The 16,612-nt window shown below is 33.4% G+C and overlaps 1 protein-coding gene across 2 annotated transcripts in view; it reads right to left on the bottom strand.

Annotated features, from left to right (window-relative positions):
* The window catches only part of LOC101883602 (uncharacterized), a 34,699-nt gene extending 22,483 nt beyond the window's left edge, over positions 1 to 12,216 (bottom strand). For both annotated transcript variants that reach the window (XM_087271045.1, XM_087271046.1), the window contains exons 1-9: positions 12,018 to 12,216; positions 8,962 to 9,038; positions 3,381 to 3,898; positions 3,245 to 3,301; positions 3,098 to 3,154; positions 2,950 to 3,006; positions 2,793 to 2,859; positions 872 to 916; positions 716 to 780 (exon numbers count right to left, since the gene is read on the bottom strand). In XM_087271045.1, coding sequence (XP_087127171.1) covers positions 716 to 780; positions 872 to 916; positions 2,793 to 2,859; positions 2,950 to 3,006; positions 3,098 to 3,154; positions 3,245 to 3,301; positions 3,381 to 3,898; positions 8,962 to 9,038; positions 12,018 to 12,067 — 993 coding nt within the window. In that variant the 5' untranslated portion in view covers positions 12,068 to 12,216. The remainder of the gene's footprint in view (positions 1 to 715; positions 781 to 871; positions 917 to 2,792; positions 2,860 to 2,949; positions 3,007 to 3,097; positions 3,155 to 3,244; positions 3,302 to 3,380; positions 3,899 to 8,961; positions 9,039 to 12,017) is intronic.
* Positions 12,217 to 16,612: the final 4,396 nt, after the last annotated feature.

The raw sequence follows: 16,612 nt of genomic DNA, 5'->3' as shown, positions 1-16,612 counted from the left end.
AGCATATATCCTTCAAATATTAGCTCTTCTAATTAAAATCACATCATTATAACAGTAAATAAAGTTACATTTTATGTTGAAATACTGTTTAAAACAGTTTAATGTGTTAAAATGTGCTAGCCAACACTTTAAAGTTTTAAGTCAGCACTCACATAAATACACATAATTTTTAAATGTGCAATAAGGGTACCTATATATAGATCCATTTTGATCCATGTCAAAAGAATACATAAAAGCTCTGAAACATTAGCTTTTTTTCACTGTCTGTGTTTTTGTACATAAGTTTTATGTTGAAATACTGTTTGAAACGGTACAATGTGTTTATGTTTAAAATTTTAGCAACACTTTTAAACAAGAAACATGCAAGCAACATATTGAAACATACTACAGTAGCAACATGCTAAAATGCTAGCAATATGTTGAACAGGCTAGTAACATCCTGACAATTTGATAAAACATACTAACACTGGAATATAAACAACATATACTATGATGTTAACAATGTGCCAAGACATGCTAGCAACCTGCTAAATTTGTAAAAAAAAATGTTATAAAATGTACATATAAAGGATACAGAAAATAATGTCAAATAAACAATAATTTAATTAAAATAAAACAACAATAAAGCTAAATTAATGCCATAAAATTTAAATAAATGAATAAAATAAGATTGTTAATGTCACTTTTTCTAAGTGAGTTTCATTTCTAAACTCACCTGACTGCTGATATTTAATTGAGATATTCCTGTCACGGTAACAGATGTGGTCATCCAGTAAAATGCTAAAAATCCCAAAAGACTCAGTTAATACACATTAGATTGCTTTTATTTAAGAAAAAAAGCCATTAAGTCTGCAAAAGTTGCGATAATTACCTTTCAAGCAGCTTTGAGAAAAGTCACAAGGTTTGGGTGCTGTAACTAGAGAAAAAATCAGTGAATATTTGACTTTTTCTTTTAGTGGCTAATTTGTATGAATTTGTACGATCTCATTCAAACATTTAAAGCATGCGTGAATTGAAAGTTGTTGAAATTTCAATATGCTGATGTATCATTCATTCATTCATTCGTTTTTTTTGTTTTTTTGTTTTTTTTTACGCAGCGGCTACCCTTCCAGCTGCAACCCATCACTGGTAAACATCCATCATTCACACTATGGACAATTTAGCTAAGCCAATTCACCTATACCACATGTCTTTGGACTGTGAGGAAAACCAGAGCACCCGGAGAAAATCCACGCAAACGAAGAAATAACATGCAAACAAAGAAACACCAACTGACCCAGCTGAGGCTCGAACCGAGGCGATTGTGCTATCCACAGCGCTTTCGTGCAGCCCCACAATGAAGTACTTCCAACTGAAATTGAATATTGAGTAGGGGGCGGGACTTTCTTTTTTTAACAATCATTTTTTCTGGAGTTTCACTTTTTAATTGATAGGACAGAGAGTGTTGACAGGAAAGCGTGGAGATCAGAGAGAGGGGATGGATTGGCATGGGACCTCGAGGTGGGAATCAAACTCATATCACCAGAGTGCATGTGTTGACGCACTAACCACTAGACCATTGACGGGACGGGCTTTCTTTTTGCAAAATACTGCCCCTCCCAAAAAAGGCAATCTCTTCGTCATTAGCATAAACTGCCCTGAGTGAGAAGCAGCCACCCTCCATTAGCATTTTGAATCTTCCGCTACAGTGACACATAGGTGTTTTGTAGCTCCGCCCTCCTTAGAAAAGAGCCCAATCTCATTTGAATTTAAAGCGACAGTCACCAAAACGGCACAATTTGGATCAATGCCTAAAAGAGGCAGTTTCAATAAGTTATAAAACATTATTTGTGTGGTATTTTGAGTTTAAACTTCACCTAAACACTCCAGGGACATCAGACTTATTTTTTTCATGTTGTAAAGCGGTGCATAACAGGCTCCCTTTAAGTACAATTTGCTCATTCCCCAGTTTGGTTTAGGGCATACCTGTCAACCCTCTTGTTTTTCCCGGGATTCTCCCTTATTTTACTTTTCTATCCCGCTATCATCTCGTAAAGGCATTTTCAGTCTTTCTCTAAACAACTGAGCCTCTCTATACCCAACCCATACCGCCGAAACACCAGGGGTCTCCCCTTACTCTAAAACGTGAGTTTTCTGTGCTTTCGCTTTGTTTAGGAATGAAAACACTTATAAATAAATATTAAAAATGGCGCGATTCCATTTCCTTTTGATTACAGGTGCTGTCGCCTATCCTATACAATCCTCAAAACAGTCATATAATGGTGCATGACTGTCAGCTGACGCCCTCCATAGTGATAAACAGAGGCTGTTTGCTTTTTGAAGCGGAGAGAAAGTCTGGGTTTTGGGTGCGTGTTCAAACAGACATACACACATAATTAATAATAATAACATATAAGGATGTCGATCTTGGTAGGTTTTTTTTTCAAACACAGCTAATTTCGTCTTAAATGAGCAAAAAAAGTAATGAAAGCAGTCGAATGCTTTCATTAAAACGTTAGATGTGTGCATTTTTAAAATGACACCTCTTATTTAATGTAAGGGGGTCCCTTATCATGGTGGGCATATCCCTTATTTTCACATCCCAATGTTGACAGGTATGTTTAGGGATGGGGTTTGAGGACATGCCTCTGTTTAAAAATTGTACGTTATAGGCATGAAATCATACAAATCCATACAAATTATCCACTTTTCTTACAATATGTCATATAGTTACGTTTCCTTGTGAGATTGCTGGAATATTCGATGAAGTATGTCAAACTGTCATATGCATTTCTTCAGGCAGTATTTCTTACCAGGTGTGTTTGATGTTTGGTTAGCAGTCGTTGCATCAGTTGTATAGACAGTGGACGAAATGTTTGTCTGAAAATGTTATCGTTATTAATATGGTGACTGACAACATAGTGCAGCATTAAGCTTTTATATTAATAACAGTGCATTTAGTGGACTTACTGTTGCTGTAAATGCTGTGACGTTAGTGGTTGTATAGACAGTGGATGAAATGTTGGGCTGAAGATGATATTATTATTACTAATATGGTGACTGATAACATACTAGCATCAAACATTTGTATTAATAACAGTGCATTTAGTGGACTTACTGTTGCTGTAAATGCTGTGACGTTAGTAGTTGTGTAGACAGTGGACGACATGTTAGGCTGAAGATGAATGTTATCATTAATATGGCGACTGATATTAACAGTAGTATTAAGCTTTTGTATTAATAATAGTGTGTTAAGTGTACTTACTGTTGCAGTAAATTCTGTGAAGTTAGTAGTTGTATAGACAGTGGATGAAATGTTGGGCTGAAGATGATATTATTATTAATTTAGTGACTGATAACATACAACATTAAGTTTTTGTGGTAAAAATTATAGTACTTACTGTTGCTGTTAATGTTGTGGCGTTAGTGGTTGTTTCTGGAAAAGTTGTGTTTTCAGTGAACATGGAGACTGTGGATGTTCCAGGTGAAGTTGTGTTGACGGTGGATGTGGAGATTGTGGTTGTTTCAGGAGAACTTGTGTTTTTGGTGACACTGGATATTGTGGTTGCTTCTGTAAACGTTGTGAATCTGGAAGTTGTGGTTGTTTCATGAGAAGTTGTGATTCCAGTGAGTTTGGATATTGTGCTTGTTTCCGGAGAAGTTGTGTATCCAGACGATGAGAATGGTGATGTTCCTGTGTTTCGAGTTTGTGGTGGTGTTGTGAGTGTCGTTTCAGGATTAGTTGTGCTCATGTTAGGAGGTGTAGATGTGGTTTCAGTCAATGGCATCTTAGTTGGTGTTGTTGGTGTTGTTGCTGCTGACACTACGGATGAGCGGTTCATTGATGCAGCCACTGTTGTTAAAGTTGGCGGAGGAGACGATTGCTTTGGTGTTGGAGGTCCTGTCTGTGCTGTGATGCCTGAATACAAATACAGAAAAAAATCTGTAATCCCATCAAGTGTATTGTATTGACATTATAACATGAACATTTGCAACATTTGTTCCATATCCGATGTTTAACAGAGAGGTTTTCTCCACACATATTAAACATAATGGTTTTAATAACTGTTTTTTTGTTTTGTTTGTTTTTTGCCTTTACTATGATGACAGCACAAAATATTTTACTGGTTATTTTGCAAGATAATAGTTTTTGTCAAACTGCAGAAATATGTAAAATATCAATATGTTGAACAGTTAGAAAACTGCTAACACAACTTTCATGCAAGTAAAACAATGTGTTAAAACATGCTATCAACATGTCATGTTCCTTTAGCAACTTCCTGACACAGAAATTGTAACAATGTCTTAAAACATGCTTAAGCAAGCGACATGCAAGCAACATATTTACAAAATAAAATATTAGAATTATGTTCAACATGCGAGCAACATGAAAACCAATATAGGCTTATTCTGAAAATGTAGCCCTGTATACACTTCTGGAGGTTGTAAATTGTGTAGCATATGGCTAAATTTTGTTTTTAAAACGAACGCTACCAAGCTGTATGATGTCATACCTTTTCGTTCTTACCAGCTGACCGCTTACCTATGTATGAACGACTTTCCTGCTGTTACCAGTTCGGAGCTTTTGAAAACACTATTGGTTCTGTTTAGGGTAGGAGGAGGGTGGGTCAGTCGATCGGTCAGTCAGTCGGTCAGTCAGTCTAACAGTCAGTTTGGCTGTTATAAGCGCCCTCTGGTAGATTTACGCAAGAACAGCAGGTGTAAATGGCACTCGCGAGAGAAAATTGAGATCTGAAAAAGCGTACACAGCGGCTTCTGGTGGATTCACGAAAACAAAAACTGCAAAAAACATAGCTTCTGGGACGTATTTAGTGCTCTCCAGTAATGTATAAAGCGGTGTGTTTTCAGAATGAGCCTAGGTTGTTGAAAACCATGTTAAAACATGCTTCTAACATGTTGAAAAATGTGCTAGCAAAATGGTGAAAATAACTATACAACATGTAATTACTAAATGTAATATTAAGGAAAGTAAATTTACTGTAAATGTTACTAATGTTAAAACATGCTAACAAAATTCTAAAAACCTAGAATTATGTTAAACATGTAAATAGGTAAGGTAGGCAAGGTAGGGATTTTACAAAGTATTAGCATGCTCAAAGTCAGTGACATCCTAACAACATGTTGAAAACATGTTAACAACGTGCTTGCAACATACTGAAATCGTGCAATCATGCAAGCAATAATAAACAAGTAAAACAATGTGTTAAAACATGCTATTAACATGCTAAAATGCTAGCGTTATGTTGAACATGTTACTTTAGCAACTTCCTGACACAGAAATGTTAACAATGTGTTAAAACATGCTAAAACACGATAAGCAAGCTACATGCTAGCAATATATTTACAAACTAAAATACTAGAAATATGTTCAACAAGTCAGCAACATTGAAAACCATGCTAAAACATGCTTCTAACATGTGGAAAATGGTCGAGCAAAATGCTGAAACAATCTATACAACATACATGTTAAAACATGCTAACAAAACTCTAAATGTTTTTAGAATATGTAACAATATGTAGCAATATGTAACATGCTAACATGTGAAACCATGCTATCATCAGCTTGCTAAAATGCTAGATTTATGTAAAATGTTACTATGGGTAAGACAGCCTTGCTGAAAAAAACAGCTTAAACAAGTCTATACTGGTTGGCTGGTTTTAGCTGGTTGACTAGCCTGGTTTTTGAGGGGTTTCAGCCATTTCCAGGCTGATTTAAGCTGGACATAGCTGGTTTTGGCTGGGCTCCCAGCCTGGCTGCTGGTCAAGCTGGTTTCAGCTAATCATTTCCCAGCCTGACCAGCTAAGAACAGGCTGAAAACGGCTGGAAACCAGCACGGAAATGGCCAAAACCCCTTTAAAACCAGGCTGGTTGACCAGCCAAAACCAGCCAACCAGCCTAGGCTGGTTTAAGATGTTTTCTTTCAGCAGGGAGAAATTTTAACAATGTGTTAACACATGCTAAAAGCATATTAAACTAGCAAAATATTATTAGTTAAAATACTAGATATATGTATGTTGAACAAGTCAGTAACATCCTAATAACATGTTAAAACATGTTAACAACGTGCTAGCAACATGCTAAAACAATCATGCAAGTAACAAAAACAAGTAAAACAATGTGTTAAAACAAACTAAAACGCTAGCGTTGTTAAACATGCTACTTTAGCATTTTACTTCCTAACACCAAAATTTGAACAATGTGTTAAAAAATGCTAAAGCATGATAAGCATGCAACATTCTAACAACATATTAACAACGTAAAATTCTAGAAAAATTTTCAACAAGTCAGCAACATGCTTAAACATACTAACAAATTTGTACATGTTTAAATGTGCTAGCAGCATACTGAAACAAGCTATGTAATTACTGATAAGCTAACAAAATTTTAAAATGCTAGAATAGCTAGCAACATGTAACATACTAACATGTTAAAATATGCTAGGAACTTGCCAGAATTATGCTAAATGTGTTACTTTAGCCAAGATGGAAAATTTAACAATGTGTTAGAAGCATTATATTGCTAGCAAAATATGCTAGCAATATATTAACATGGTAAAATACTAGAATTATACATTGAACAAGTCAGACATCCAAACAACAAGTTAAAAACATGTTAACAAAGTGCTAGCAACATGTTGAAACAAGCTAGTAACATACAACATGCTGCTAATCAGTGTGTGAAACATGCCAGAAGTTAATTTGACATTATTTTGGGATATTATTACTTGGAGTAACTTACTTTACTTTTGGTATAAAAGTTGGAATTGAGATTTGTTATATATAACTAATATTTAAAATTGTCATGTCATTTCTGCTTTAATAATTGTATTAATTACTATGGGGAAAAATCAGCACTTAAATAAATACACATAATTTTTAAATGTGCAATGAGGGTACCAATATATAGATCACACATATATCCATTGTTGATTCATTTTATTCTGTCAAAAGACTAAATAAAAGCTCTGAAACATTAGCCTTTTTTCACTGTCTGTGTTTTTGTACTGAAGGGCAACCCTTTATCACTTTTCTCTTGTCTGCCTGTTTAGCTGATTCACAAGCATGAACAGAAAATGGCTTTTTGTTTTGTCGCAGTCAAAAACATGTCCAGCAGGTTGACTGAGCTTTTGTTTGATCGTTTGGTTCAGTTAGTCTATTGTGTTTCAAGGTGATCACAGCCCATTTTTAAGTGACTCAGATACACTCCCATGACTGAAACAGGGAACAACATGATCTGAGATGTTCCTCTATATACTGGCACAAACATGCTTATGTTAGATAGATAGATAGATAGATAGATAGATAGATAGATAGATAGATAGATAGATAGATAGATAGATAGATAGATAGATAGATAGATAGATAGATAGATAGATAGATAGATAGATAGATAGATAGATAGATAGATAGATAGATAGATAGATAGATAGATAGATAGATAACTTGACGTCTAGTTGATCATTTGGTATCAGAAGTGGCTTATATGAAAGGCAAAGGCCTCTAGATCATGCTTATTTTACGAAAATAAAATATGAACATGCCTTGATTTTTAATTATTTAATTAGGACAGTAAGGTCAGACTTTGCTTTGACAAAAGTTTAAGGAAAAGAATGAATATTATGTATGACTCCCATGAGTTTAGAGGACTGCATCCATACATCTTTGGAATGACTAAAAAACTTATTAATGTAGTCTTCTGGAATGGGAAAGAAAGTGTTATTGCAGGACTCCCAGAGTTTATCAAAATTCTTTGGATTCATCTTCAATGCCTCCTCCTTCATCTTACCCCAGACATGCTCAATAATGTTCAAGTCTGGTGATTGGACTGGCCAATCCTGGAATTGAAATTTCCATTTAAAGCTACCCAATCTGGCCAAAAACCCAGCTAATAATTTGGATGTACTGTATAGGTAACTAGATTTTTTTTATGGGGCAAGTCAAAATCTTTTCACTAGCCATTAGAAAAATCCTCAGCATTTTGTGCTGTATAGGTCTCGGTTAGCTCAGAACAGGCCGCTTTTAGCGAGAGAATTCTCTCAATGAGAAGGTCGGCATTCGATTGTAATTTGCAAACTTTTATCCAGCACCGCTGTTTGAACTCAGTTCAGTTTTGTTTCCAAAGATATCAAAGCGGCTTTAAACTCAGTATACAGGACCTCTCTATGTTCTTCAAGAAGACTAGTTAAGGCCGCCATGTTAAACGCCACGTGAGCTGCGGTTCCATCGTCTTTAGGAGGGTCTTTTTTCCCATATTTGCTGAACTTTGATGCCATTTTTAGTCTTAAGCGTTAACCATGTTCACAGTCAAGCACTAAGAAATAAATTAATTAATTAAGTGGTGGAGGATTAGAGTATTGAAGGAAAAAATAAGTCCACAGGGATCTCGAGACAGACTCAACTACTCCATTGACGCCCGCAACCGGAAGTCTGTGCTGTATAGGTCTGATGTTTTACTCATAATCGTCTTAAAAAGACCTTAAATTTTGCTGCAGAAACTCTGTGTAATCCCTTATGACAATTGAGTTGTTTTAAAAAATCTCAAAAATGGTGATGTTTCAGCTCACACTGTAACAAATGCTGGGTCACACACACTTCCTTCATGTTGTCCCAACACAAATTGATTAAGTTAACGTGATTTACAAATGTAAGTGGACTGAACATAAAACAATTAGGTTGTCCTAAAAAAAACTGTTTTGTTTGAATTGTGTTTTTCAACTCATCTTAAATAAATATTTTTAAACAAGCAGCATAAATCATGTTTTTAGTGCATTTTACACACGTTTTTGAGCATAGTTGTGCAAACACATGTTTTAACGTCATCGTCTACCTTTGTTGCATAAACTCACATGTAGAGTAATGCAGTGGCATAATAAGTGAGCAAACAGGAGGACAATCTCTGAAATTAAGCAGAGCGACATATATATAATCACAGGTGTGTCTTAAACAAGCATCAGACCTCACCTGGACAAAACACCAGGACCAGGAACAACAAACGGATCCAAAAACTCCATCGATTCAATGGTTTGATCCGCATCCCTCTGAAACACACAGACAGAAAACTCACTTGGCATAAGATGCAAAGAAACGGCTTGAAAAGTGTCAGAAGTATTGAGTGATAACATTTCCACGACGTCAAACCCGCTAGTCAAGACGTCACTCTCAAACAAAAGAATGAAGCGGGTAACAATTAAAGCTCAACGTGAGGTTTAACGTATCCGTTTCCTGGTACGGTTCAATTCATGAGCTGATATGTTTCAGAAATACATCAGCTAGAAACATTTGCTTAGCCCTCTGTCTTGTTTGTCAGGAGGTTTCAGTTGAAAATCCATAGCGGGTGTGCATTTCTAACCTGGTTTAATAAAAAGTGAATGTTATCAGTGCTTAGGCATTAGGAGGAAATATTTAATAAGATGAATGGTTAACTTCTCCTTCTTGACTTAAAAGCATGGTGCAATATTTAGGTCAAGGGTTTAATGCTTTGTTAAATGGATGAAAGTAAGGAAACAACATTTTTCTTGTTTGGCTGCAAAATATTAAAATCTCAAAGTGTTTTTGGCATTCTTGATTTTAAATAATATTATTTAAATAATATTCTTATAAGAAGGAAATAACTTTATATGACAATATATATTTTTAGATTTGCTTTTATAAACATGTTAACAGTTGGTGAAAATTTTTGCTGCTTTTAAAAGGTTGAATATATTTAGTCAATAGTAAAGTGATATTATGAACGTTTATTTGGTATTTTAATATATTCTTTATGTATTGTTTATTAGTGTTCACTACATGACAATTCAAAAAAACTTCTAATATGTAAAAGAAACATTTTATTATCATTTTTATCATTATTATTGTTGTTGTTGTTGATGGTGATGATGTTATTGTTTATATTATTGTTGTTGTTGTTGTTTTTATCATTATTATTATCATTGTTATTATTATTGTTATAATTATTATTATTATTGTTATTATTATTGTTACTGTTATTGTTTTTATTATTATTATTATTACCATTGTTATTATTATTTTTACTATTGTTGTTGTTATTATTGTTGTTATTGATGTTATTGTTGATGTTATTATTATTGTTGTTGCTGTTGTTGTTATTGTTATTATTATTATTATAGTTATTATTATTGTCGCTGTTGTTTGTGTTATAGTTATTATTATTATTATTACTATTATTATTATTATTATTATTATCATCATCATCATCATCAATGTTGAAAACAGCTGTATCATACTCTTGTGGAAGCCGTGCCACATTTTTAGGAATCCTTGACAAAAACACGTGAATAAATAAAACAAAATAAAATCAAATAAAAAAATCAAATTAAATTAAATTAAATTAAATTAAATTTAATTTAATTTAATTTAATTTAATTTAATTTAATTTAATTTTTAAAAAATTGTAAAAATAAATTACGGGTGAAAAGCAATCAGTTTATACTGATAAATATATAAGCTCCAATAAATTGATTTAAATTTCTTTTTTTTTTTAAACATTACGTTCACAAGTTACATTTTTAAAGCAATGTCTGATTAACAGAAAGTTCACAACAGCATTTATTTGAAACAGAAATCATTTGTTTGATCCGTTTGTAGTCTATGATGAATGTAACATAATCAATAATTGACATTGTTTACATTCCTTTTACTAATTCTAATTACACTAGGGGTAATAATAACAAACTGTCGTCATTTAATGTCATTTTCCCAAACATTTCTCAAAACTTAAATTTAATATTTAATTCATTTTATAACTAAATCCTGCTGTTATACACTGTAAAAACTGTCCAAAATTTCAACGGTAAAACTGTAAAAATGCTACAGTAAAAATAAGTAACCTGTTAAACTGTAAGAAAATATATTACAGTAAATAACCGTAAATTCACTTTTCCAGATTTCCCTGCATGGCACAAACATTTTATGTTTCTCTTTTGTTTACATTACTTATTGTTCTTTTAACTTTTTTTCTTGAGTTATCCACATTAAGAGTTTTATAATACATTTGATGTTGATCAATAATGTTTAATGCATCACTTTGTGAGTTACCGTTATGGTTTTAGTAGCTCCTTCTATATATTAGTCTGCTTTTCTGTTTGAGAAAGTTGTTTGTGATGATTATTGATGCATCATATGACTTTCTCTTAAACCATGCTTATGAACGAGTGTCACAAAGTTATGTTGCGTAGATGTTAGAACAGCACTTCAAAACACCAGTGTATGACAACAACAACAAAAATATGGTAACATTTAGAAATGACTTTTACAAGTATTTATTGATTTTTTTAATTATTACTTTTTTTAGTACCACTTTACAATAAGGTTGCATTAATTAATGTTAGATAATGCATTTACTAACTATGAACAATACAATTATGCAATATTTGTTCATATTAGTTAATGTTAATCAATGAAAATAATGTTCATTGTTCAACTCATGGTGCAATGTTAACAAGCATGAATTTGGACGTTAATGTTGAACTGTGATTAATAAATGCTGTACAAGTATTGTTCATAATCAGTTTTTGTTAGTAAATGCATTAACTAATGAAGCCTCATTGTAAAGTGTGACCCTTTTTTAAGCATTACTATGATTTCTTTATTATTGTTTTGCCCTTAAAAATTATTGTATTTGTTTATTTGGTAAATACTTAGTTGACCTATTTGCTGCTATTGTTTATGATGTGATTTTGTAGTACATTTGGACTATAAGCCATTGCACATTCTTTGTAAAACCTGCCTCTGATTATATATCAGAAAGCACGTTGTAGGTTAATTTTGATATTGTTAAATAAAAATGTCACTCAAAATAAAGCAATGATTTTAATGTAGGCTATCTACTATATGTTTACCGTATTATTTTACAGTAAATTTTTACAGATATTTTCTATTGTTTATTAACAACAAATAACCTTAAAAACACACACACACAAGTTCATTAAACATTACAAAACCAACAGATCACCATCACATTTACATATAGTCAATCATATAAACATAAAATGACATACCTTGTGGACAGTTTCATGCTGTGATTTTTAACATGATCTGTAGAAAACATGGATGTTCCTGACACACAACACACAGCAACCACAGGCTGCTTTCCCAAATGAAGATCTGACAAAAATTTCCTAAGAAAAAAACTTAGACTAAAGTTGCTTATAAATCCGCTCAGGTTTGTCTGTCCTGTGATGTGTTTCAGTGAGAAGTGAGTTATGTGCACCACCCACGTTAACCTAAAACTTCAACACACACACACCCAACCTACAAAACACCGGCGCTTCCCCTTCGGCACACAGGAATACTACCTGTAGTGTGAAGTTAAAACTATATTTACAGGGCATATGCATACATTAGATCTTGTGTATTATCATTTCTTTTGATTTACTATGTGATGCATAAGTTAGAGTAAAATGTTAAAATTTGTTTTATTCTTAAAAAAAAGGACACTTCTCATTTCGAATTAAATATTGTCATTTAGAGTTATTTGTTATTATTCAAAAAATTAGAGTGTGAATTAGCCATTTTGACCCTTTCTTACAGTGATTGAAAATTATGGTTATGGTTATCCAACCTAAGATTGATTTCTTAACTTTTCTGAAGTTAAAAAGAAATAAAAATATGCAAAAAAGAACAAATAATTTGAACTAGTTGTGATTTTCTTAAAAAAAAGTAAGAAAGAAAAAAGAAAAAGAAAACCAATTCTAAACACCATTTTTGTTTAATGTAAGATGAGTTAAGGTATATAATTTATATAAATATATAACTTGAATAGCCCCCATGGGGAAGTTGATTTGCAGTATTATTAGCAACACAACACGTAAAATAAGACATTAAATATCTGCATGGTTTGTAATATTATTGTCTATTTTGCATTTTGTCTAATTACATTGTAATTTCAATTTATATATATATATATATATATATATATATATATATATATATATATATATATATATATATATATATATATATATATATATATATAGTGTGTAAGCATTTCAAGAGAGTTTTAAGCACTCCAGGATTAGGAATTATAACACTTGTAACTTTAAAAAAAGATTAGTTGTCTTTAATTTTTTTGAACAATGAAGTCTGCTGTTTTCCCCCTTTTCTCCCTTTTTTATTTACTTAAGTAGTCAAAAAACATACATTAATCAACATAATTAACAACACAACATAAAAATAAACATTGTGCTTTAAAATTGTGTACCAATAAACAAAGACAAAAAATAAAATAAAGTGAAGACAACATCAGTACAAGCAAAACAGCATCAGCATCTTTTTGTCCACTTACATTTACATTTGGTTATGGAAATAATTTATGAAAGGACGCCACATGGCAGTGAATTTGGACCCGGAACCATTTAAACTGCAGTATTTTTTTTTTCAAAGTAAGGAAATGCAACACATCGTTGGCCCACTGTTTAAAAGAAGGGGGAAATGATTGCTTCCAATAGATTAGAATCAAGCATCTTGCTAAGAGAGAAGTAAAGGCTATGCAGTCCAATTCACTTTTTGACAAATTGTCATTTTCATATACAATACCAAAGACAGCAGTTAAGTGATTTGCACAAACATCATTACAAAATATCGTGGAGTAAGATGAAAAAAATATTTGACCAAAATACAGATAATCTGGGACATGACCAAAACATAAGTTTTAAATTTTTCAAAACCCATTTTAAGGTCAAAATTATTAGCCCCTTTAAGCTATATATTTTTTCCCAATAGCCTAAGGAGCAAACCATCGTTACACGATAATTTGCCTAATTACCCTAACCTGCCTGCCTGTTAACCTAATTAACCTAGTTAAGCCTTTAAATGTCACTTTAAGCTGTATAGAAGTGTCTTAAAAATATTTAGTAAAATATTATGTGCTGTCATCATGGCAAAGACCAAATAAATCAGTTATTAGAAATGAGTTATTAAAACTATTATGTTTAGAAATGTGCTGAAAAAATCTTCCCTCCGTTAAACAGAAATTGAGGGGAAAAAAATAAATAGGAGGGCTGAATTAATAACTTCAACTATACATATATATATACCTTTATTACCATTTGACTCAAACCCATACCTAATAAATCCAGTAAACCCTAAAAAATTAATATTTCCCACAGCTGTAGTGTTCTGAGCACAGTTATCTTCTCAAGACTCCTGTGGTTTCATTTATCTCTTGTAAATCACTTGTGTGGATGAACAGGTCAAGCTGCTTTTAACAGACACAGCTTTTATTTCAGAGGAATGTATAATCATTGCTTTGTGTCGTGCGTCATTTTTAGATCCACCCGTTCCTGCATCACACCCGGCCGTCACTTAATACACTCTTCACAAACACTACATGGGTGCTCACAAAAAGTACTATATTAATAGGATATTATAGCAAATATAGTGTTTTTGAACCATACTATAGTAAAGTGTATTATACTATACACTGTAAAAAATGATGGATTCCACACAAATCCTCCATGTTGTCCAAACACAAATCGATTAAGTTGACCTAATGGTTTTTACAAATTTAAGTGGATTGAACATGAAACAACTAAGTTGTCCCCCCCCCCCAAATAAAAAAATTGTGTTGATTTAGTAAGCAGCATGAATAATGTTTTGAGCCAATATACTGTACAGTTGAAGTCAGAAATATTAGCCCCCCTACGAATTTCTTTTTTTAATATTTCCCAAATGATGTTTAACAGAGCAAGGAAATTTTCAATTTCAAGTCTTATTTGTTTTATTTCGACTAGAATAAAAGCAGATTTTAACCTTTTAAACACCATTACCAAGGTCTACAGAACAAACCATCATAATACAATAACTTGACTAATTACCCTAAGCTGTCAGGGTTCTGCCATTCTAATCGTGTAAATTCTTGTTTTAGTGGCAGAGTCCGGACACTACAGTAGCTCTGTCTTGTTCTCTCCTGTTGTGCTTGGCTCAAGTTTTCTCGGGTCGAGCACTTGTTATCTGTCATTGTGTGTCGTTGCATGGGCGCCGTTGTTGGCACGCGCATACTGTGCGCACTCTGTGCATGCTTGGGACGCGCGTTCTTGCACTCGTGTTTGTATTTTGTTCTGTCGGCATCGCGCTGTTTCATTCTCAGCATCTCAGTCTGGGGTGGGTTTCCCAAAACCATCGTTAGCCAATTAAGGTCGCAAGTTTCGTCATTACAAACAGTTTGTTGATTTTCCATTTCCTAAATCCATCGCTCCAATGAACATTGAGCACTCGCAACTACACCTCTGGAGCTGTAGTTAGAAACATAGTTCCTGACCAGACATGTGAACAAGGAGAACGTTTTTCTCTCATGCTTGAACCTTGTCTGACAGATTATAACGGCTTTAACACACACTTTTCAAAGTTGTGCGTTACAAAAACACTTCGTAATCCACTCAAAACGCTATTGAAACCCATTTTCGGATCGCAAATTATCAGTTGTAAACGCTGTAAACGGAAGTTCTAAACATTTTACCGGAATCGCTATGGCACCCTCTATGCAGCAGCCAAGAAAAAGGTCTATAGATATCCTTAAAACTGAAAGATGTAGCAGCTGTAACTGCAGCTAGCTCGCTGCGACTCTGAGATGGTCGCCCACTGAAGCTAAGCAGGGTCGCTGTTAGAAGTGGTGTGTGTTAGTGAGGCCATCAGGGGATGCTCACCCTGCAGTGTGTGTATGTCCTAACGCCCAAGTATATTGATGGGGACTCTATACTGCTCAGTGAGCGCCGTCTTTCGGATGAGACGTTAAACCGAGGTCCTGACTCTCTGTGGTGGTTAAAAATCCCAGGATGTCCTTAGAAAAAGAGTAAGGGTTTAACTCCGGTATCATGCCCCCCTTAACCATCCCCAAATCATAATTGGCTTTATCACTCTGTCTCCTCTCCACCAATCAGCTGGTGTGGGGTCTGGCACAAAATGACTGCTGCATGTCATCCAGTAGGATGCTGCACACTGGTGGTGGATGAGGATTTAATGCCATGTCAGCAACCAAAGCTATTTTTATGGCAGGAATCTTTCAACAATAAATATACAATTTAAAAATCAACAAACAAAATAAAACATAAATTAAATAAGATTTTTTGTTGTAATAAATGATAAAAATTCTAAAATATTTTCTGGTTTCACTTTGTGTCCTTAAAAATGTCCTTAAAAGAGTTCAATTCATAAAAAAGTCTTCTGGAATCAGTAAAAGCAGGACAGTCCAGTAAAGTGTGTTTTATAGTAAGAGGAGTTTTGCAGCCAAAAACATGTAAAGTGCTTTATGTGTCCAGAAAAGTGCTGAATATATTTAAGGAATTATTATTATTATTATTGTTATTATTATTATTATTATTATTATTATAAACATCTAAAAAAAACATTCTTTTAATTTAACTTTTAAACTCATTTTATGTGTATTTCTTTTATATTAGTAATGCTGCATTGTTCTGTCTCCACTCTCTGTTCTTTCTGTCAAGTCGAAATCCTCATCTGATAATGAGGCGATGGTACATTCCCTTCTGGCTTATTACACTGTGATAAAATTTGTGACGAAATGGAACATTAGCCGATGCCGCAATATTAGATTTAGGTGACAGGAAGTCAATTATAAGAGAAACAATCGGATATT

The sequence above is a fragment of the Danio rerio genome, chromosome 10 (genome assembly GCF_052040795.2).
Source record: "Danio rerio strain M-AB ecotype USA chromosome 10, GRCz13ab, whole genome shotgun sequence".
Classification (NCBI taxonomy): domain Eukaryota; kingdom Metazoa; phylum Chordata; class Actinopteri; order Cypriniformes; family Danionidae; genus Danio; species Danio rerio.
The sequence above is the reverse complement of the archived record's forward strand: the minus strand, read 5'-3'. Positions and strand labels throughout refer to the sequence as shown.